The sequence below is a fragment of the Motacilla alba genome, chromosome 2, assembly GCF_015832195.1.
Source record: "Motacilla alba alba isolate MOTALB_02 chromosome 2, Motacilla_alba_V1.0_pri, whole genome shotgun sequence".
Taxonomy (NCBI): domain Eukaryota; kingdom Metazoa; phylum Chordata; class Aves; order Passeriformes; family Motacillidae; genus Motacilla; species Motacilla alba.
In genome coordinates this window covers 42,287,750-42,311,280 of record NC_052017.1, presented here as the reverse complement: position 1 = coordinate 42,311,280, position 23,531 = coordinate 42,287,750, and the positions used below count along the sequence as shown (strand labels likewise).

Sequence of the window (23,531 nt, the reverse complement as noted above, 5' to 3'; positions counted from 1 at the left end):
TGCATGACAAATGCTGTCTGTGTCTTGTGGTTCTTGGTCACAATGCTTTCAGTTAACAGATATATACAAATTTACCCATGATTACGAATTTAATAATCACTTTTAATGCCCAAAGCACCCACCAGAACTACTGCAAGGCTCCACTTTGGACTGCAGTACCCACGACTACGTGTAAACATACCTATTCCTAATCAGGTTACAAATCCCTTTTAAAATAATTTTCCCAGCCTTGTTTTTAAGGTTCTCCTTGGGCCTCCCTCTATTAAGGTCAGGCTTCCATGACAAACACAATTTTGCTTTTACTGCACAGTCAGCAGAGACACAGTAGTGCACCCAAAAAACACTATCTTCATAAATCATTCAAGTAATATACCATAATGCTCTAACTGACACTGAAAAGCCAAGTCTTGAGCGATGATTTGGCTTCTTACAGAGGATCTCCACTGAAATACATCAGTCTCAATTCTTTTGGCAAAGCATATTCTACCCTTCCTACAAAAAGGAAGCCAAGAGAAGTCTGTTTTTACAGTCATTTGTAATTTTAGAAGTTTCTAAAAAACCCTCTAAAGATGTTCCAAATATCACACCAACCTTCACATACTCAACAGCTCTAGGAGAGAAATCACAGGCATATGCAAAAATATTCTTATCTTCTTCTAAGAGTGGAAACAAGCAGTTCCCAACCCCACAGCCTGCTTCCAGAATGGTCAGTTTTTGATCTGCAAACTGGGGAGGAAGCAATACAAGACAAAACATAATTTTTGTTTTCTCATCATGTAACAGAGGCATTGTTCAACCAGCATTTTAAAAGCTATAATCAATTTTAATAATGATTCTTCAAAAAATAACCCAAAGTAGACAGCCACTGCATAATCTGATACTAAAACCAGACATCCCAAATTTCCCCAAAATTAGAAATAATTTTAGAACATATTAAGATTTCTTCAGTCATCTCTTAAGTAATCAACAGACTGTGCCATTTCTGTCTTATCTTTCATTCAGCTGTAAGGAACAACAGATGCATCTGGCTATTCCCCTTAACTGTGTTCAGCAGTCAGCCTGCAATTCTGGATGCTTTTCTTTAAAGCAGTGTACTGAAGTGCACCAGCTTGCACACAGAGAGACAAGCTGTCTACTTCAGGACTCAAAACCCAAATATTCCAGACTGCATCCTCAGCATCCAGGATGCTATGAACAGCATCACCATCCAGTAAGGGCCAATTATAAACTGATGCATATGATTCTGAGAAGTTATCTTTGATATTGAAAGAAAATACACAGGGCACTGCAAACTTCACATGTGTCAAAACCCAAATGGCTTTGTTCCAAGTATTATTAACTCCCCCGGAAACAACTGATTGGAAACAATCAATCCCATCTTTTACAGCAGAATTGTACAGATCTCACCTCACGACACGCCTTTAACTCTTGAAACTCTCTGGTTGTCCAGTGTCTGTCTTTGAAGAAGTTGGTGCTGTTTCTTTTGTAAAACAGATCCCAGTTCTTCTGTGCCTCTTTCTCCAGTTTTAGTTGTTTGAACTCAGACACCAAAACCTGATCTTTTGCCAGTTTTTCCGCTTCTTCAGGGCTAAGGACTCGAGCACTATGGCCCTTTTTTTGGAAAGCACCATCTTCAGTAGATGTTGGTACTATATTTAAGCAATTCGCTGACACCTTTTCTTGGAACATCCTAGATTCTTTCACACAAACATGAACACCAAAGACCCAAGAATGGTTTTTTTTCTTCAGTGTATGGTTCCATCACTTAACTTACGTAAAATAAGCGAGGAACTAGAAGCAGAATTCAAAATGATAAATAATTACAGTATGTACTTACTACAACTTTAGTGATCTGTCCCACCTGATGGACTTACATGTCACCAGATTTCTCTTAATTTCAGAAAACCTTCATCTAAACTAAGAACTGTATACAACATCGCACTGATGTCAACGTTAAAGAAGATACTTCAGAGTCTCCTGGTCTTCCCTCTGCATTCTAGAAAGCCACCCAACAAGAAAAAGCTGCTGCCGCTCTAACTTTATTTTCACTAAAAGAGACTTGAGAGGGAAAGCAAGGGCTTTGTTTCTCATTAACCTCATATAGAACACTTCAGAAAAAAAGTGTTCTAAGAACAGATGACATTTAAGGGTCACATTCAAATTAATGAAACAAAGTGTATCCATATTGGCATTTCTCCTTCCTGCTCTTAGCTCTGTGAGAAAACCCTGGTGAAAACAACAGCATTTATAACACCACGTCACCTAAAGAAGAGAACAAAACCAGTACTGAGGCCAAAATGTCCAGAGCTGGCCAGTGCCAGCATTCATCCCACTGCCTCCTCCTGAGGATTCATACTGGTTTCAAGGATCACAGGTGGTTTTATTTTCAGCTGTTAACAAAAAGAGCTTCATAGGCTGGGAAGGGAGTAAAATATTTTCACTGATGTTAAACTGGTTCTGACATCTGCCTTGTCATAAACATGCAGATCCTGGATGATGGAACATGGGAATTAAATCCTGCATGGCCCAGTAACTCCCAGGGAAGCCCAGGCAGCAAACGCACACCACTTATGTACATCAGTGCCCAGAGCCAGGCATTGGTGTCAATTTACCAAAAAGGAAATGAGAAAACCACAACAATACACACCCTAAAACAAACAAACTAACAAACAAAAGTACTACTTCACTTCTGTATTTTATCTTATGATAAAACACATTCTATGATTCATATCATGGATTGTATGTACACGTTATACATGCTGTTTATGACGCTATCATGATATATACATGTCATAACACAAACATAAAATACGGAAGCATGCAGATGAAGTAAAGAACTGTCAGAATTTCGTCCAGGGTCACAGACACACCCCCTTTTCCTCCAAGAACAGCGCAAGAGGCTGAAGAAGAGGCTCCTTCGAAAGGATGTCTCTTCAAAAAGAGCATATGCTCAAAACAAACAAACAAAAACTTAATCGGCAACACTTCTGCCGTATTTCTACACACGCCTATATCCTGGGCACGCTCCATTATTTCATCACAGAACGAGCGCAAACGCAAACAAACAAACGCAAGGCAGTCCTCTCAGTGACGCATCTGCTGCGGCGGGAAGGCAGCGCGATGATAAACTCAGTCGCAACAGCCCATGCTTAGGCTAAAGAGCCTTTTAAAGGTGTTTAATCCAGGGCTAAGCCCACAAACATGTAACACCTCTGTGTGATCCTCCGGTCCCCCCACGCGGAACCGGCTTCCCTCTGGCAGCTCCTGTCCCAGCGTGGCCGGGGCTTGGCTACCCCGGCCGGGAAGGAAAGGAAAGCCCCTCCTGCCCTGCTCCTGCCCTGCCGAGGGCGGGGAGCGCCGGGCTCCCACCTCCCCGGGGACCCTCCCCGGGGCAGCAGCCCCAGCCCGGCCCGAGCCCCCGCCTCGCCCCGCCGTACCCGCCGCCAGCCCCGGAGAAGGTTCCCGGAAGGGAAAGCCGAGAATTTCCGGGAGGACGCCGGGCGGCAGCGCACGGAGGAGAGGGAAGGGACCGGCCGGGCCGGGAGCGGGGCCATGAACGGCTCGGCGAACTCGTTGCTGGACAAGGAGGAGCACCCGCTGCAGCTGGGCGAGAGCTTCGAGCGGCGGCCCAAGGCCTCCTTCCACACCATCCGCTGTGAGCGCCTCCCCCGCGGCCGCCTCTTCCTCCCCGCTCGCGTCCCGTCCCCCGGCTGCGCTGCTCCCGCTGCCGCGCCCGCCCCGCCGCTCTCCTCGCCTCCTTCGCTCCGCCGTCGCGGGGCTCCGTGCCCACTCCGTCCCCGCTTTCTTACCCGCTGCCCTCCTGCCCCCTCGTCGCCCGTCTCCCCCTTCCCTCCTATCCCCTTCAGCCCCCCCACCCTCCGTTCTCTGCTGCCCCTCCGTACTCATCTCCCCCTTTCCCGCTCCCTCGGCGCCCCTCTTTCCTCTCCGCGCGTGTTTTCCCCACAGAGGGGTCCCGCCCGGGAGGAAGGGGAGGGTGGATGCTGGCGGGGAGGGGGTTTGAGCGAGGCAGGCCAAGGCGAATGAACAGCTTTAGAAAGTTTGCCAATAATCGCTTGGAAGCATGAAGAGTCCCCCCCCCATAAGGGGGTGGCTTTGCGATCTTGTTTTGTTCTCTTTGTGGCAGTTAACTGCAGGACAGGTGCCACCGTAGGCCCGGCCTGGAGAGGCAGCCGGAGCATCCAGAGTTGGGTTTTTAACTCGCTGTTTTACTGATGAAGCAATGTGTAGCCCAGCAGAGCTGTCCCTGGCTGTCCCGACTCCAGCCAGCTGTAATAAATCACTGTGCCAGGAAAGCGAGCAGAAGGGACTCAGACACTTACAGTAATGGCTAATAAATGCAAGATAAATCCTGAGGTAGATTGTTTTGAAGAGGAACTCATTGTATTACCGTACTTGAATTCTGTAGGGCAAGAAATCTGAGCAAAACAAGTCCAGTTTTTATTACTAAAATAACTGGTAAACCATCAAGAGTAAATGTAAAGAATACTAAACTTATAATTTAGTCGTTTTCTATGAAAATGGGGAATTTATACAAAAAACCAGTAGGATATTTTGGTTTATGATGCACAAATACAGGCCTGGAGTCATTGCCCATATTCATACACCACAAATAGTAGTTTTAGTGGTACTGGGCACCCAAGTGAATTAAACCCAAACTATATCCAGGTGGAAATATACTGCATTTCTAGAATGGAAAGTGCTTCAATAACCAACTTTCTTAAGGGATTGCAAAGCCAAAAGTCTTCAGACTACTACTAGAAGAATGCAGTTTTGTTTCAGAAGATCTTTCTGAATGCTTTGTTTTCCATCTGTGACTTTCAAATGAGATTTCTTCGTTGTCTTGTTATATTTTTTCCCCCTAACTGTTGTTCTGGAATGATTTTTCTGGGATCCAAACATTATATTATTGCCATAAACCTCTTCACACAAACTACAATGAGAGGCTACATTTGTTTCAGCCTTCTTAAGATACTTCATTCCTGTACTGAGAAACTGGATTATCCTTGAAAAACACATCTTGAAACATTTGATTTTTGGGAAAAGAGCTGTGGGTATATTTGGAGGGAAATACGTGCTCTTGATCTACATGAGGATTAGCCAGGCACGTGCTAACAGAATGGAAACAATTAGTTGAGTGTTTGTTTAAAGTAACTCTGTATTGCTGTGCCTAAGAAAGAAGTCTGGTACTGATATTCCCTCTAAGTTGGTGACTGTGCTGTTGAAACTCTTGATCCCGTTTTGGCAAAGACACTATCTCTTGTACAGCTGGTTTATTTTATTTAGCAAGCTTGCACATAAAGTAGGTGGGAAACAATAGCTAGAAACAGATTGCTCAGATGAAATTGAAGGCTGTGATTTGATCTGGCAGTTAAGGCATGAGGATTAAGTCAAGTGTGTCTGATTCTGCTTGTTGTGCTGTCAAAGTAAAACTCAATTAAACATTAGCATCCTCTTAATGAGAATTTATTACAAACCAGGGTTTGGAGTTTTTCATAGTGAAATTATATTTTAAATTTGTTCTGAGGTATTAATTTCATAACTAATGCGGTAATTAAAAGCCTTGATCATGAATATAATTGCACCTCTTCAGATGCAGGGATGCTAGAGTTGAATGTAGGCTTCTTATAAAAACAAACACAAAGCAAACTAGCCTATATCTGTGTGACTTTATTTCAATTTGTCTAAATCCTCTCTCAAGATATTAGAGGTTCTGATAGTTTGGGGTTTTTTTGTGTTATGACATAATAGCACAACAGAATAATGAGGGGAAAATACTTTTGACTTAAAATGTTCTCAGTTCAAATGAATACATTAAACAGAAGTGCCTTGGTTGGGAGACAAAGCATTGTACAACAGAGCAAAAATACCTATAACAAGTGTTAGTTTAAAGCCTGAAAAAGCTTAAAGCACTGTAAAGTACAGTGCCTCCCCTTACTGATACTTTCTGTCCACAGTGGCTTTGGACCAGCATGAAGCTGCTGTAGTAAGATCAGCACCTCTCTCTTTCCTCAAAAGTGAGAGCTGAGATCTCCTCCACCCATGTGGAGCTTTTAGCACGACTGTGGAGGCGAGATGGCCCTTAAAGAGCCTGAAATATCTCTAAGACTAAATAAGTGGGTGTCATTAAATTGGTGTTTGTCACAGAGGAGTCCTCAGGTTTGCAATTGGCAAGAGCTAAGCAGAGCCCAGGGTTTTGGAAGTTGTTACTCTCTTGAGCTTGGTTGGTACAATTTTACACTTGCTGGTAAAGCCAAATGCCACTCAAAGCTACAGTTGTTGTGGCAGGCAGAGGTGGTAAGAGTGCTGTGACCTTCCCAGGGAAGTGTCTTTAAAAAGACATCCTGGGTGGAAGGGACAGAGTCTTCGTATGGGGTTCCACCGAGGATCTTTATTGAGCTTCTGCCAGAAAAGGATCCAGGGAAGAGGGACTCTCAGGCACAGTGAGCAGGGGTTTATATAGGGATAGCTAGGCGTGGGGGAGAACATCCGAATGATTGAGATGAGGGCACAGGAGTGGAACAAGGGGAATGGCCAGTGGGATGCATAGAATCAACATACTGCGACAATGCATTTTGGGGGAAGCTTTTTCCTCACCACGACCAGAGGTTGTTGCTTAAGGGCTGTCCTTCAAGGGGACGGTAGTCAGCTTCTCAGCCAGTTTACCAGCCTCCACAAGTGTCATTAAATTAGTGTTTGTCACAGAGGAGTCCTCAGGTTTTGGCAAGAGCTAAGCAGAGCCAAGGGTTTTGGAAGTTGTTACTCTCTTGAGTTTGATTACAGTTACAGTTTTACACTCGCCTGTAAAACCAAGTGCCACTCAAAGCCTGGGGTTTGGAGAAGTCTGCTTTTGGTGTTCAAACACAAGATCTAGAACCTTATTTCCATTTCACAAAGGAAGCTTGGAATATGGTATTGGCATATGAATGAATATGCCAATACTATGAGAATATGGCAACATGACTGGGTTGCTACATGCAGACACAATGTACTGGTGTGTTATTCCACCCTGCTGTAAACACTAGTGTGTGTTTTACCATTCCCTATAATCACAGTAAATGTCTGGTGGCTCTTTGCAGGGCACGTTGATGCTTCTGGACACTCTAACAAATGTAATCACAATTGTTTTCCTCTTTAGATGATTTTAAGCCAGCATCGATTGATACGTCTTGTGAGGGGGATCTCCAAGTGGGTAAAGGAGATGATGTTACCATCACTTTGCCACATATTCCAGTAAGTCTCTTATATATGTGCTCCTGTTTACTCTCCAACAAATTTGCAGTGTTGTTACACTCTAATGTAAATGCTGTTTTCACTTTCTTTATTAACACTGGGGGTTCAGTATTTAAGCAGCCGGACTTGTAGTTTGTTACCTTAGGAAAGGACTGTACAGTTGGATCTTTGTAAAGGGCTATATTTGTAAGGTTGCCAAATTGTTCTTTACTTTGATTCATTCCTTCCTGCTCTTCCTTGAAAGACAAGGAGACTTTTACTATTAGCTGAAGCTGTACACCTGGTTCCCATCCATTTTTAGTGCTGTGTCTTGCTGAAGAAAGGCAGTGCGACTCAGGCTTCAGTCAAGGTTGGATGTTCAGAGCCCATAGGCAGACCTGTAAACATGTTCCTGCCCTTACTCAAACGTGTGCCGATAGGGCATAGAGGGTTCCCTGCCTTTGGCTTTATCAGTGGAAGCAAGGGGGCAGTCCTGGTGAGTGGCCATGAAGTAGTTTCCCATCCACTTCTTTCCCTAATGATGCCATAAAGATCTACTGTGTGGGGATGATGGTCAAACAGCAATAAAACAAGTGATCAATCTGTTTATAGGTGCAGCTGGTTTGTAATTGAAGATTCAGTGGTTTCCTTACCAAAACAAAAGAAAGTGCTCATGTGCTGGAACTGGATTTGTTTATTAGCTGAAGTTAATGCTATGTGTCAAGCCAATAAACCAGAATTCACAGACATCAATGGGTCTGGTAGCTGCAGGGGGGCACCAGTCAGTTTGGAAGCCATGTGTCAGATCCTTTTGGTATTGTTCTTCCCAGCACGCCCATGGCTTTAATTGGTAGGTGATGGTAGTGTGATAATTCTCACTGAATGAAGCTACAGCCTGCTTCACCCTGCTCCTGTTCATTATATGGCTTTGGTCAGTGCTGCAGGAGGTCACATACTGGTTTTTGTCTGTAGAAATGATGAGCCTGGTAGTGCTATTGGAGAGCAAGTAACAGCACAACTAACAGCAGCATTCATCTTGGATTAGTTGGAAACAGAGTTGCTTATTCATTTTTTGTGTTGAGCAGCATCACTTGTAATGTTCCTTTTCAAATCTCTGTACTGAGGAGCTTAATTTGATTATCTTCCCCTCAGTATGAGCAGCCTTGAGTTCATGGTATGCTGCAAAGGCTGAGGCAGCCAAGCCACTCTGTGTATGTTGTTCCAAGGCAGTGCTGCTTGTGTTCTGGACAGAGCTGGAAAACGCTTGGCATACTGGAAAAGAATGAGAGGTTTTGAGATCGTTTCATCCTGACAAGTTTCACTGAATTTCTTGGATGCTGCTTTGCTTCCCAGTTGTCCAGCAATTGGAGAGGATTCAAATTCTGAGTTGAGGTTTTCTTTTTGAAATTGCCTAATCCCTGAGAATATCTCTGATAATTTGTTGGTGGAAATATTTTGGTGTCTCTTGCAGCTTGGATAAATTGAAGTACTATTTCTACATGTGGATTTAGTGACTTTAATACTTGAAGAACAGTCTGGATTAGGGAAGGGAAAATTTCTGCTTGTTAGACTACTACAGAAGAAGATCATAGACTATCATAGTTGGAAGGGTCCCCACGAGGATCATCAAAATCTAGCTCCTAACCCTGCACAGAACAATCCCAAGAATTACATCATGTGCCTGAGAGCATTGTCCAAAAGCTTCTTGAACTCTGTCAGGCAAAAAACCCTCACAGGTCAAAACAATTCTGTCCTGTAATCTGCAAAATCTGTAAGCCACTGATACTTAGGCACTAACATAAACCCTTAAACATTTAGTTTTAAGTAGAAGAGTGGGACTTAATTTGCTTAAGCACTTCACTGCTACTTACTGTTTAGCCAAAATCACAGTCTTTGCTGCTTTAGGAGGCTTCTGGGTAGCAGAATGATAGCCAACAAACTTTGATCAATTTTCATTACGTTTGTGCCATTATACGTTTCCTGGCTTAGTTGTCAACAGCAAGCAGGATTTGACTTTAAGCTTTCTTTTTACTCTCCTAAATGTTGCTTTCCTCTCTTAAATGTAGGAATGATAAAAAATGTAACATGCCTTTGAAGACTAGACTTTCTCGAGACATCCCTTCTGAATCTTACTTCTGAATCTCTCTTACTGTGTCTTTGTTAGGAGCTCAGATTTTTCACACTTACTGTTCAGAACCTATTTTAAATTCAAATATATTCTATCTGTGAACAACATGGAGAATAGGAATTGCTTTCAGAGTAGTTAAAATGTGATTGTTCATTTTTGCTACTCAGAATAATATATAGGAGAGTGCAGTTTTTTTCCATTTGCTCCCTGATTTCAGTTGCTTTCCTACAGCATGTGCAAAGGTTCATATGATTAAACATTTATTTTTAAAAATACATTCTTTTATACAGTATCTGCACATTACAGAGAAGCCAGAGAATGTTTCATAGCTGAGAACATAAACCCTTGAGTAACAGCTTTTTGACATGGCCAGGTGTGTATCCATTCTATTACATGCAGATAGACCATGGATTCAGCTGGCTGTAATGTTAAAACCAGGTGTATGGGCCAGGCTGTGCAAGGATGCAGCACAGCTGAGCATAATCTCAGCGTTACCAGTTAGCCAGTGTGCACCAGCACATGAGCTTGTTGTCTTTTTTGCTTCTCAGTCTAAGCCTTTAGACTTTTAAGGCTCTGTATAGTGTTGTGTGGACTTGGGAACTTTCTGGAAGGCATCAAAATACCCCACTTGCCTTTGAGAAGACATTTCAGTATAATTGCATGGGCATATGCACGCTAATCTGACTTTGAAGAAGGCAGCTGCTCTTGCATAGTTTGTAAGTGACAGTTGCTTGTACTCCACTGTGAAAATACTGCCATATATATTTATGTAAAATATACGGTGAAGTTTAAATTATTTTTCAATTGACCACATATTTCCTTGGGCAATAGTTCTGCTACACAAATATTTCTTATCCAATCCCATGATTTCCAGGGCAGAAATATCAAGAAAATTTCTGATACTTGTCAGGGACAGCTATGCAAATTTAGTTACACTGCCATTTTGGGAATGAGAACTGTAAATAAAGGCAGCTATGGAGAAGATGTTTTGTCACTACAGAGACACTTATAATGATGAAAGGCATAATATTGCTATGAGGAAATGTCTGATCTACTGCACATTTTCTCTGTATTTCTCTCTTCATGAATGAATATTTTCTGTAGGAACTAAACATTAAGTGCTTAGCCTCTTTTTCAGAACAAAACATACATTCCTTCCTCTTAGTATTCATAAATTTTTGGACTGGGTAATATAACCAAATATGTGCTCTTTCTTTGTACCAGGGTTCAACTCCACCAATGACTGTGTTTAAAGGAAATAAAAGGCCGTATCAGAAGGACTGTGTGCTTATTATCAATCATGACACTGGGGAATATGTGCTGGAAAAACTTAGTAGCAGCATTCAAGTCAAGAAAACAAGGTAAAGCTGGGGACAGGGTTAATTGATAGGACTAATTATTGATGAAGATTCTTATTAAGACTGGGTTTTGAAACAGGACTCTCTTATTTTGTAGTGATGTCTAATTATTAAACATTAGCTTTACATGGCCAATTATCATGCCTAAAAATGCAAACAGGAGTGTGAATTCAAGAGTGAAGAATTTGTAAATTCTCCACAGCTGAAATGACATAATTATAATTTGCAGTGAAACACCTGTGATGATTTGAGGCTTTAAACGCTGGCTGAAGGATGGGATGTGTTTCAAGAATCTCTAGTTGACCAAAGAAACCCATGAAAATATTAGACTGTCAAAAGGATTATTGGACTTTCTAGGTTTGTTCCCTATAGCTTCCTATGGGAGTCATGATGTTTCAATAACATAATCTTAGGGAACAAAAAACACTCATTCCCATATTGGATAAGCAATATATTAAGTGGAACACAAGTACAAAGCCTCCAGCTGGTGAAGGTGGGCAAAGCTGTAGAAATAATGGTTATGGTGTTTTACTTAGAAGAACTGATGGAGCCAGAAATCCTTTCTGACCCAATACTCTGCTGGACAAATGCTACAAAGTATGCAGCTGGAAAGTTTTTAGCAGTCCTACTGCTCTGCAAGTACCTGAAGTGTCTGGATCTTTCAGCATCACTGAACCACAGGTTGAGACATAAAAAAAAAACAGACATTCAAATTAAGAAAAAACTCTTGAATAAGTTTAGAAGTTTTACATTAAAAAACACTTTGTTGCAGTATAGAACCCCTAGCTGCCTAAACTACTAGAAATGTGGGTTGCGGCACATTGGTGTTTGCCAGGAACACCTTGAGTTCAAGGTAAATGGACTGTAACTCTCCTCTGAGTCAGTGATGTGAAAACTCATCCATGTGGTGTTCATCTCGTCCAGTGGATATGAGCACATGAGAGATGAGATTGGAATTCCCAATTTCAGTTCTGCTGGACTTTGTCTGGGTGAAGCTTAAGTCAGAAGGGAGCAAATAAGTGCAGGAGAGCCTGAGTTCTGTGAGATGTTTGGCTATACTGAGTCTCATGTGAGTAAAAATACTTCAGATTTTCTCAGGTAGTAAAAAGTTGGAGGGTCCCTGTTGTGATGAACAATGCTTTGCAAAGTCATTGATTTTCTAGATCAGAAGTGCCTTTTATTTTCCATGGCTACTCTGATCTTTAACGACCTGTTGACACTCTGTGGGAACAAGGCTTTTAGTGTTAATACCTTGATGACATTCACAGGGGAGTAAGTGACCTTACTCCACATAAAACCATCTGTAATTCCAAGAGCATAATTAATACTGGAAATCTTTGACTTCTACCTTCCTTGATACAGTGAGTATCTTGCCAGCTCCTCACTTCTGCTGTAGATAGACTGTAAGCTGCATTAATGTGGTATCAACAGCTGCATGTCACTGATGAATGAAGAGGGGGTTCTGTGTGAGGCTGAATCTAGTGTTCACTGAGGCACAGAGATATCCCAGTAAATGCTCCATGTACCAGCTCTGCTGCCACAGGTGGTTTAGGTGAATCCCCAGGAAGTTCGACATGGGCTTGTTTAAGTTATCTCGCATTATGGGATTAGCTTCCAGACACAAAGGTTACTCAGCTGGGACCCTCCTAGAACAGAATCTGAGCTCGAATATCCACAAGCTGTTTCTGTGCTGCACTGCATAAAGCCATAACCCCAAAGGCTTTGCTGTTATGCAATAAATACACCACACCCTTTAACCTTATTATGGTCTACTGTAAAGGAACCTGCTTTAGGTCTGTGGTTGGTTTTTTGGGTTTCTTTTTCTACCAGGGGTATTGACTGTTCTGCAATATCACTCACATCAGAAGTTCAGTAAAAGGCAGAAATGCCTGGTTTGAACTGAACAGGTTGGAATAGTGTTATTCTAGAGACTATTTTCCACTAGGGAAAGTGCTTAAACTGTTTTGAAGGGCTAACAGCAAATGGATACAACCCAGGAATTAAATGCTTGTATGCTGTATTTAGCAGTAAGAGTGATTACTCTAGCCAAGTTGACCTCTAAGAGAGTTCAGTTTGAAATGATTTAATTGCAAGTGAGAAAATTGTTTCTTTTGCTGTGACTGTTTTAAGCAGGATTTGTTGTGAATGGATTTGTAGTTATTTTAAATTTCTATGATTGATCATTCTTTTTTAAAAATACAACTACTAATTGCTAAATTAAAGCCTTCATTGTTGTTCCAGTAGAGAATTTGGCATCACTGAACCACATCTGGATTTGAAAATTCATTTTGTAAGGATGTTGCAGTGTAGTTGTATATGTTTCTTTGTCATCGAAAGTAGGTGTTGCATACAGAAAGCTGTAATTCAATATTCATCTTTGTAAAACAAATTAGAAACTTGTACAAAAAGAAGTAATGATGCATTAGCACAAGGATATCAAAAAAGCTGGACATAGTTGCACAGTACCACTAAATGTGTCTGGTTGTTTCTTCAGAGCAGAGGGCAGCAGTAAGATCCAAGCCCGAATAGAGCAACAGTCTGCCCGAGCATCTCAGCCTACTTCACAGTTCAGAGCCCCAACCAAGCCAGCAGTTGGACCTAAAACTTCTCCTTTGAAGGATAATCCTTCACCGGAGCCCCAGCTGGACGATATTAAGAGAGGTAAAGAAGGGTTTGTAGTTTCTTTGTCTTTCTTCTTTATAATAAAAACTATGGCTGTGCAATTTCTAAAAACATTCAGGGATTAAAAGATGGTACTTGACATCTGGGTTGACTTCTTTATATCTTGTTTCTTTATTCATCTTAGTAAAGTAATTATTTATTCTCTTCTACTAGAATAGCTATTTATACTGCCATCTTCTCTGGCATGAGAAAACTTTCTGGATAATTTTCTCTCTTCCAAACTATTTCTCTGCTCAGAAAATAAGAAAAAAAACTAATGTGAATTCAGAAACCTGTATTTCAGTGCTGGACCAATTGCACGGGTGTCTTAGGCCACCACAGCACCAATAACAAAGTGTGATGGTCCAAGGTCACTTGGAGAAAGTACCCTGCACTGAGCAAGGTTGGTGGGATGGAAGGGCTAGGCAGCTGTGTTCCCCGTACAAGACAAGCTTGCACCATGCCAAGCAGTGCTAGTAGGGGAGGAATGAGAGAGTGAACAAAGCTGCAGCTTAGCCTCTTCCACAGCCACTCCTTTGCAGCTTTGACACACACGCCATATGGCTGCTAAATTTCTCTTTAAAAAGTACCTTAGAGGAATCAAATCACTCTTCTGCTTAGGCAGAGCTTTGTCTTAGTGTTCTGCTGTGGGTAGGATGCACTTTCTTTGCCCATGCCCTTCTTTTGCTACTGATGTGATACCTGTTTTTGCTATGGATAATACAGTCAGGATAAGGAAGACTTTAAATTTTTGTTTGGTTCTTCTCTGGCACCGACACCAGACACAATTATTTTATTTTAAGCTTGCTCTTTCTGTCTGCTTTTTTTTTTCTGGGTTTCTTTCTCTTTTTGCTCTGTCCCATATAGCTATTTTTGTCTGTAGAATTAGCCTATATTAATTGCCCAGATGAAGTTAATTACTCAGCAGGGTATTTTTTCAGTTCATGGTAATCACTAGGTGACATTTTTGCTGCTAAGCTGTGTGTTTGCATAGGTGCTGACTGGTCTCACTTTTCTGCAGCAGTGGTGTTTTCAATACTTGGATGCTGGTCAGCAGCCAGAATCAGCATCTGAGAGATTCTGTTAGCTACATTGTTATTTTTATTTTCTGTATAATAGGCAAGGAAAAAGATAATAGGTGATAAATCAATTTTTTTTAACTAAATCAGTTGTGGATTTTAAATGTCTTTTCCTGTAGGGTATAATAAGTTACTTAACATTCGGGGCACTCTTTTGTATATGTACAGCAATTTGTAAAGGTTGTATTACAGTAAAATAATTACATTTGTCTGGGGTGACACCTATTCTAAAAGATCATTTTCTAGTGGTCTAAAGTATAAGTCACATTGTTCAGAGCTATCCTAATATTTTCTTGCCACCTGATAAACTTTTATATGAAAGTACCTCCAAATAAATAACCTGAGGGGTTTTGTTTCCAAAATCAAGAGTTAGAGCACCTGAGCTGTACTAAAAATAGGACTTTAATTTGGTGCTTTATAGGGGGAGTTGTACAAAGCCCCAGAAGAGCCAAAAGCCTGGGCAGGGGTGTTTTTGCTTATAGTCTGTAACTTTTTCCAGCACTGATGATCTAGAGTGTCAGCATTGCTATGCCATTTGTATCATAAGAACCTACTTTAAAAAGGCAGAATTAAATGGCACCATTCCACAATGAAATGTAGTCAATGACCTGTAAAAGCTGTAAGGTAGTCTCCGATCCTGTTATCTTCCCTTAATGTGTGTTTTTATGAACACAGACTTGTAAGTTCTGAAGAGCATGTGTTCTTTCCATTCAAATAGTAGCTTTAGTTTTGGTTGAAGTACTTCCTCTGTATGAAAGAAAGATAAACAGAAAGCTGAAATTCTGTGGGTTTTGTTTAATGAGCACAGCACAGAACTTAAAATTCCCAAAGGAGCTTCTTGAAAGGATCTCTGGCACTTTGACACTCTCTTGCTTCCAGTATGCCCTCCTTAAGGGTGTGGTGAGACATCCAGCCCTCATGATGTCTCACAGTTTTAAGGCAACCTCAATGCAGGTTTCTGCTTTCCCTGGTACCCTCAGCTGTGCATTTCCACCCCTCCCTTACAGATGAGCTGGAAATGAACTTTCAGGTAGGTCACTTCTGTCCCAGTACACAGCTGTCCAAACAACAGTGTCTGAGGACAGAGTCAGAGCATCTGGGAATTGAACCACTCCCTTCCTTCATGGACAGAGGCTGTGTCAAGGGTTTTGCACAAGTGGATTCCTTTCCTCTTCAAGCTTCTATATTGTCCTCTTGCCTGAAGGGAGCATAGGAGAGGGTAGGAGCTGGTTCTTTTGAACTCTCTCTCAGCTACATCTGATAATGTCTCATTAAGCTGTGAACATTTGCACACATAAACCACAATACAGCCATTTATTTGCACAAAATAATTGACATTTATCAGACCTATTTGACTAGAAATGTTTTCAACAGTATTGACATAATTACAGCATGCAACACATTGATATTGAAAAATTACAGCATGCAATAATATTGACATGATTACAACATTTGAGAAAAAACCCCACAGAAACATATTTCAGGTTTGAAGACTCAGTGCTTAAACATCTGAGCAGATTTTACTTACCTGGAATGTAGCTGTGGTATGTGAAGATTATGCCATAGCACTGTTTGTCTTTTAAGATCACCTCAGTCAAATTTTCTGCACATCAGTATGAAATACTGCCTCTTCTAGCTGCCATCTCCACATGCTCAGGGTGCCAGTATCAAGTTGATTTCTCCACTTTGCATTCTATTATTACCAGTAAGTGTTCTGCTATAGGCATTCAAACTTAACCCTCCCTAAAGCTAAATTACTTTTTTCTGGCAGTCCTTGGTATTCTTGCGGTCTAAGGTGAAGGCTGTAGTTAAAAAATCTGCACAACCTATTGGAATTGAGAGAAAAAGTAGGAACTTAACTGTTCCTTCTGGTATTTAATACTGAATATATACAGAAGACAGCCCTGTTGAGAAGGGTTGCTCTGTTTGGATAATGATTTCTGACCTTTAATTATTTTTTTTTTTTTTTACTCTAAAACTTGCATTGCCTGCCAGTGTAAAACAGTCATTTTGTCTTCTTGAAAGAAATTTTACAGCTGTAACATGAAATGTAGAGAAGTTAAGGTTCCCAAAGCAGTGTCAGTCTTTTCAGATGATGTAGACTCAATTAAGGCAAGTGCTCAAAACTGTACTGTATGGAAAGCTTTTTTAAAAGTAACTGCTGCATATCCTGACTCTTGTCATCTTTCAAATTGCAAAGGCGCGTCGACATGAGGTGTTAGATCTTAATGTCACAGAAAGGAAAGGTCAAATTCTTTAGTTGTTCAGCTTAGAATATATGTACACATACACACACAACTATTTTAATTGGAAGCACCATGAGGAAATGTTTAAACCCATGTCTTCAGTACCTATAGCTGTACTAAGCATAGCAGTCAAATGGGAAAATGCAAAATCGAACCATTGTAAAGCAGCCTTGGTTTTCCTATAAGGCTTTGATGTCGTCATTGGCTTAGTCACTGACGGTGTGAGACAAGAGTGTTTTGAACAGAATTCCCTAGTGGTCCTGCTGAATTTCTCTTGACAGTCTTCTAGTGGTGCTGCAGCCACCAGAACGTTAGTGAAAACAACTGCTTTTCTCTCATCTGCTCGGACAAGATGTTTAAAATTCTGGGCTCAAGGAACGAGAGACAACAGAGATCTGAGGGGAAGCTGTCAGCCTGTGAGACAGAAGTTGACTAGAAGATGGACTCTGACCAAGTTTCTACCCGTGACCAGTGTCACTGATAACAGCCTTAATTTCCCAGTCCTTTAGCTTGTGATACTGGTTCTGTTTTGCCTTTTCTTGCCTCTGTTCAGCATAGTGGGCTTTAGCACTACTTCCAAGGCATTCTCTCATTCCTTTCTCATAACCAAACCTCTTTTGTGGGCTCTTAGTTTTCTGCTTCCCCAGCAGAAACCTCCCATTCTTCATTCTCACACTAATCTCCAATTCTGTTTAAAATTGGCCAGGCTAATCTTCCTTTCCCATTGGTCAGACAGCATCACTTCCTTCAGTGATCTCCTCACCTACTGTATCGAGTCCACGCTTCTTGCTTAAGTTTTTTTTTTCCCTAATTCTCTGCAGTGTGTTTTTGTTTTAACTTTTCCCTCTCACCACCAAAGCCTAAGATCACCTCACCTTCTTCACTCTGTTTTACATATGGGCTCTATGTTCTCAGTGCCAGCATTCTTCCATTTCAGCCACAGAGTCCAGCTTTGTAGTGATACATGTGTCATTCTCAGGCACTTGTCCTGCGTTAGCCTGGTCTGTTGTATTTTTTTGCACTATGGATTGTGATAGGTGATGGTGCTTGCTGCAATCCAGGGTATTCTAACAATGCATTATAATCACTGTAATTTGCAACTAACTCCATCACTAGAAGAATGTAGAAATTTTACAACATTAAGCTGGGGGGGGAAAAAAGTTTAAACCTGGGCATTTTAAAGAGAAAGTGCCCTTATTCCTGGTTACCATTCCTTTAGCTTTCCCCTCTTAATTTCCTCGCCTTAAATACAAGGAGGGTCTATAATCTGAAAGCTTCAATATGAGTAGGCTGAGAACAGTGATTCACAGGTGCTCATTTGTTTGTGTATCAGACTCCAGGCCTGAAATGTATTTTTAAAGCCTGCAAGACTCTGTTGAGAGGCAATAAGGGAGAAAGATATTACAGTACAAAGTAGTATCTGCTGTTGACCAGTTGAATCAATATATGATTCTGTTGAATCATTTTTTCTTTCTCTTCCAATGGTCTCCTATGCTAAGTCTTCAAGCTGAAAGAGTAGGTTTTACCTGGCATACTGGTAAACTACAGAGAGCACAGATGGTATAGGCAGGAATCTAGATGTAGGAAATAAATTGGAGAAACAGCACTGTTATCCTTAAATACCTGGCTAGAGTATAACCATAGCACTTGAAATTGAGCTCTAAACCTTGAAAGTGAAAAATAGTGATTTTAAATCTGGCAAAAGAAAACACAATTTCTCAAACTAATACATGCTAAGTTGGAGGAATTCTCTCTAGCAAATATTGCAGAGGCTGGAAACTTTAGCTGTTACTCTTTTCTTTTTATTGGGCTATTTTTTAGCCCAAGGAAAATGAGTCTTATTTAAAAAGGGACTCTCTACCACATCTGGCCTAACGTGAATTACTCTCGGCATCAGTTCTCCACTTTTTAGGTGGGGGTGATAATACCTCATCTTTCCCTTCTTTCATTCTTGTCCCTTTAATCTGTGAGTTTCCAGGGCAGGCACTGAGTTCTAACCCTGCGGGTATGGTACTGCTGGCACAACAAAAGCCTGAATTTTCAGGGTTTCACATCCTGTGCTTAATATATGTGTGGATGTTGTTCTCCCATGGAAACCTGCCAAGATGAACTGAGTCATTAGATACTCAGCCTTGTGGGTGGACACAAAGGAGTTGTCCTCTACTAGTTTTTAGGCCACTTATAATTATGACAAATTTAACAATATTGTATAATTTGGGGTGACATACCTTAACTCTTTAGTAACCAGTCATTCAGCCAACACCAGCTGTTGCTGATGAGGCTGTTGTGGTGCTGTCATGAAGTTCCAGTGTTTCTTTGCACTGGAAACCCTAGAGTGGGCAGTGTCTTTAGTTGTATTACTTCCTAGTTTCAGAGTAGGTTTGTTATTTCCTGGCTATTTGTAAGCTCTATAGCGGGTTATGGTATTTTTGCCACTCCCCAGTATGTGAAAATTCTCAGCTATTCTCATCTGTCCCACTGCAAAGTCATTTGACGTCATCCATCTGCTTCTGAAGTTTGTTTACAATGGGCTGTGTGACTGTGTTGAAGCAGTTTCATACATTACCTGAAGTCAAGGCAGTTTCTGTTGTGATCATTTGCCCATGTCCATGTACCCACCCCCCAACACACCATTTTTTGTGTTTTCCAAAAGCCTAAATGTCACCAGCATCTAACAATTCAGATTTAGATTTCCTCGATCGGCTGATGTGCTTACTTTGTATGTAGACCATAGCCTATCAGAAATAATGAAGCTGAAAGTGCTTTCAGGAGTGTGAAGTATATGAAGAATAATTGTGGAAGTGAAGGTTTTATGATAGTAACCTGTGCTGTTGCTTCTTTAAATTTAGCTACAGCAATAAGTAAAAAAGTTTTCAGGATTTTTTTGTTTCACTTCCTGTCTCGATTTTTCATGTGAGATAGTTTGGTGTGATAAACTATACTTGACAAAACCATTGCATTTGCATATTCTTTTCCAAAATTCCGTGGGGCCCTGTTTATGGTATCAACCAGATGAATTCCTTTTTATTTCAGAGCTGAGAGCAGAGGTTGAAATTATCGAGCAGATGAGCAGCAGCAGTGGAAGCAGCTCATCGGATTCAGAGAGCTCATCTGGGAGTGAAGATGAAAGCTCCAGCAGCGAGGGGGAAGAGCCAGCACATGTTTCCCCTTCCCAGCCACCACACCAGCAGTACAACAACAGGAATGCTGTTGCTAATGGCACCAGCAGGCCACAAGGAAGCAATCAGCTCATGAACACGCTCCGTAAGTAAATGCTTGTGTCTTACCACTGGTGAAAGCTGATTATGACCACTCATTTACTTAGCATGATAGGCTAACTTCATGAAATGCCTTTTGCCAAATAGTAGTTCCAGGGAGTTGAACTGGCTGAAATACATGGGCAGATTATATGAATAGGGGACTGAGACTTGTCTGAAGGTGTGGAGAGCCTGTGGGCATCAGTGCAGTGGTCCCCATTGTCCCTGTTGGATCTTGATTCAGGCCTCCAAGTAGCCACTGATGTGGGAGGATCCGGTGCACTGGAGGAATTATTTTCATGTGAATACACGGATTAAATGGAAATAGTGGGTTTGACACATGTCAGTTAAAGGTCTGTAAAGAACTGTGAATGGCTCAAGGCTCCTGGGTTCCTAAATGCAGTCTCTGTGGTCTTCATTATTGCTTTGTCAGCATATTTATTGTGTTGGTCTCAGCTGTATTTTCACAAATACCACATTTTGAAGGGAAATTTAAATTAAAATTATGTTAAAATATTGCAGCTATGGTGTTACAAGCATTGAATCAGTACAAGCTCACGTCACCCTTTAAAAAGTGTCAGGAATATTTTTTTAAACCATAGTTCTGTCCCATGAGACTCTCTCTGGGGACATGGTGTGCATCTGTGTTGCTCTTTCCTTACGCTACATCAGGTGTATATTAACTCAGTGGAGTTAAAATATTGAATATTCAATTGCCATAAATTGTTCTTAATTCCTCCTGAGGCATATTTGCACACATCTCTTGGCACCCATTCACAGGGAATCACTGGAGTCTGAATACAGATATGTGTAGCATCTCCAGCTTTGACAAGATAAGTATATTGTACAGACCACACCAAAAAGCTCTGCTGGAAAACTTTGAGGCCTGCCAGTCTTCCTGCCAGTAATGAAGGACCTAGTGAAATCCAAAGTTCAACAAAGTCATTAGGACTGTGTCCATTTCCCTATTTCTGGTTATGAGCAGCCTCCTTCTTGCTTCTCCTCGACCTCAATACTGCATGGGTTTGATGATCTGAAGCCTCTGACTGCAGGAGAATCTGGGAACTACTAGGGTAGCTCCTCTATTCATGCAGTACTTTTTGCCTTTGGATTTAAAATACTTTTGTGCGGGGAGAATCACCCCTAACCCAAGTTCTTATCTCCCGTGTCTTGTCTCTCTGTCTGTTGAATAGATGCCCTGCAGCTGTTTTGAGGGGAGGGCAGTGGGAGAATGCTGGAAGAGTTAGGTTCAATTATCAGAACACAAGCATGGTTCTTGCCCCTTTTTAACCCCTCCGTGTCACCAAATCACCACAAGTGTTCTGCAAAACAGGATCAGATCCAGTAGGTTTGATCCATATCCTGGCCTTTCATCTGATCTCTGCACTTCGGAGGGCAGCCTTTACCTTCACAGCACGTGTCAGCTTTGTTCAGCCTTGAGTTGTGATGGCTTTAACAGCCTTTTGGTTTATTGACATGTGGAGGCCTTGCCTTGGCTACCCAAATGGCCTTACACCCCCAAAAAAATCTGTTTTTAAAGGGTAAAGAAAGCCAAAGAATTCCCCAGTGCCTTGTTCCAGAGCCATATATGGAGCTTTGCTGGGTGGAGGCTGTGGAATGTTTTCTCCAGCTGCTAGCATGGAGAGGGCTGTTGTCCCACCTGGGAGCACCTGTGGTGGCTCTGGAGACAAGGATGCTTGGTTTGGCCTGAATCCAGCTATTAGCCCCATGCAGCTCTTGATGTTCTTGGGCAGTTTCATTAAATCACAGATGATGTTTGCATTCATTTCATGTGTTATTCTTATTTAAACCTTCCAGTGTAAAAGTGACTGTTCTTTGGTTTGATTGCCATGAAATGTGAATTAACGCCTACTCACTTGTTGTGTGTTGTTGGTTTTTGTTTTCCATAGGAAATGACTTGCAGTTGAGTGAGTCTGGGAGTGACAGTGATGACTAGAGGCTGAGCTTTTGCTGTTTCTGTTACATATACATGAAGAACTAATTTACCTTGAAGTGATCCTATTGCTTATGAAGAGGAGCTGGCACAGAGATGGTTCCATGTGTGGAATTTTAATAGAAGAAATGCATAGCCCTACAAAATAGCAGATGTTGAGGACTGTTTTACTGTGTGAATTACATGTATATATTGTGTATATTCTTATTCTGCTAAAGTTTTAAGTACATATGTACAGTGGATGAGCCAATGTATGTTCCTGTCCACCATCTGTAAGTTTAACATGTAATTATGTGAGGTCATCTAAAAATCTCTTGTTTGTAGGTATGTTCAGCGCATCATGACTTTGTCGGGGGGCTTTTGTATATAGGGTGAGCATGTGCCTACAATGAATTTAAAAAAACATGCAGGAGCTAGTGTGTGCACTGAAGTGGGACTGCCATAAATTAAGTTTCAATACTAAATTGATTTCTTTGGTTTGGGACTTTTTAAATGCCTTTTTATTGGTATTTATGGTTGATTTAATAGACTGACTTTTAAACAGTTGGACAAAAGGAATGATTAAACCATGTTTGTCACAAACCTTGCTGCATCAGTGCCTTATAAGCAGGTTTTTTAAATAGGGCTTCAATTCCTGCCACCTTCCCTGTATGGAGCAATACTGAAACCTCCTCAGATTGCTTCTGCAAACAAGAGCTGTGTGTCGCACACAGTCTGCTGTGCTCCGAGGGCAGTGACTCTAGCAAGATAAAGGACACACATCAATCACCTAAACTCATCCAAGTAAGAATCAGATAATCATTCTCTTTAGAAACTGAAGGGTCTCATTTAACTCAGACTTTCAGACCTAGTCCTCAGAAACACTTACAAGCCCAACTACTAGTGACACTGCAATGCCACAAACACAAAATATTTGACTTATTGAAATTCTAAGACTGGAGCCCTCTTTGCAGTTTCCTAGAGAATGCAAAAAGAAGAGGTAACAAAACAAGCAGCCATTAAACAGCTGAAGTCTCTTTCCCACCACAGTTGTAAGGGTAGACTTTAGTCCATAGTGTTCATTGGATGAGACCTCTTTGTGCTTGGCAGGAGTACACAGAACATGAAATATTTGCCAAGGGTGAAATTCACCCCTGTTTAAAGGGTATTTAAAGGGTGCTTAGTTGGATTATTATTAACTTTTTTGCTCACATGGAAAATGAGTGCCATAGGCAGCCTCTTGTGACTTTTTAAAATCAAAATTCTGCTGACATAGGACAAGTTGCACCTTAGTTGTGGTGTAATCCTGGGGAATGGGAAGCTGAATCAGATGCCTCTCCATTCTCAGGTGTCTGCTTTGCACTGCTCTCATCTGTCAGTTTGTGTTTTAACTCCTGTTTGTTTACTGAGCTCTGTCCTTTTTTTTAACATGTTGAAGAGCAAGGGGACAATTGAAGGGAGATTTTATTAAATGGTTTATTTTTTTGCATTAGATAAATATTTAGGCATATTTTTGCATTATTGTACATACATTAAAATACTTTGGTTTTTTAAAGTGTTTTGTGATGTAGGTATGTATTTTAATGGACAATTATGAAATATACTTGATGAAAAGCCACAATTGCTCTTGGGGTTTTTT

At 41.2% G+C, this 23,531-nt stretch overlaps 2 protein-coding genes across 3 annotated transcripts in view; one reads left to right on the top strand and one right to left on the bottom strand.

Annotated features, from left to right (window-relative positions):
- Positions 1-3,570, bottom strand: part of METTL6 (methyltransferase like 6) — a 14,955-nt gene extending 11,385 nt beyond the window's left edge. The window contains exons 1-3 of one of the 2 annotated variants that reach the window (XM_038128461.1): positions 3,438-3,570; positions 1,408-1,791; positions 592-726 (exon numbers count right to left, since the gene is read on the bottom strand). In XM_038128461.1, the coding sequence (XP_037984389.1) occupies positions 592-726; positions 1,408-1,689 (417 nt within the window). In that variant the 5' untranslated portion in view covers positions 1,690-1,791; positions 3,438-3,570. Of the gene's footprint in view, positions 1-591; positions 727-1,407; positions 2,310-3,437 lie in introns of those variants that run through there. The other variant, XM_038128460.1, reaches the window with a different exon arrangement.
- On the top strand, positions 2,868-23,531 carry EAF1 (ELL associated factor 1). The gene is made up of 6 exons (XM_038128462.1): positions 2,868-3,655; positions 7,157-7,251; positions 10,583-10,719; positions 13,211-13,377; positions 19,736-19,966; positions 21,870-23,531. The coding sequence occupies exons 1-6, from the start codon at positions 3,553-3,555 to the stop codon at positions 21,914-21,916; spliced, it is 780 nt and encodes a 259-aa protein (XP_037984390.1). The 5' UTR covers positions 2,868-3,552; the 3' UTR covers positions 21,917-23,531.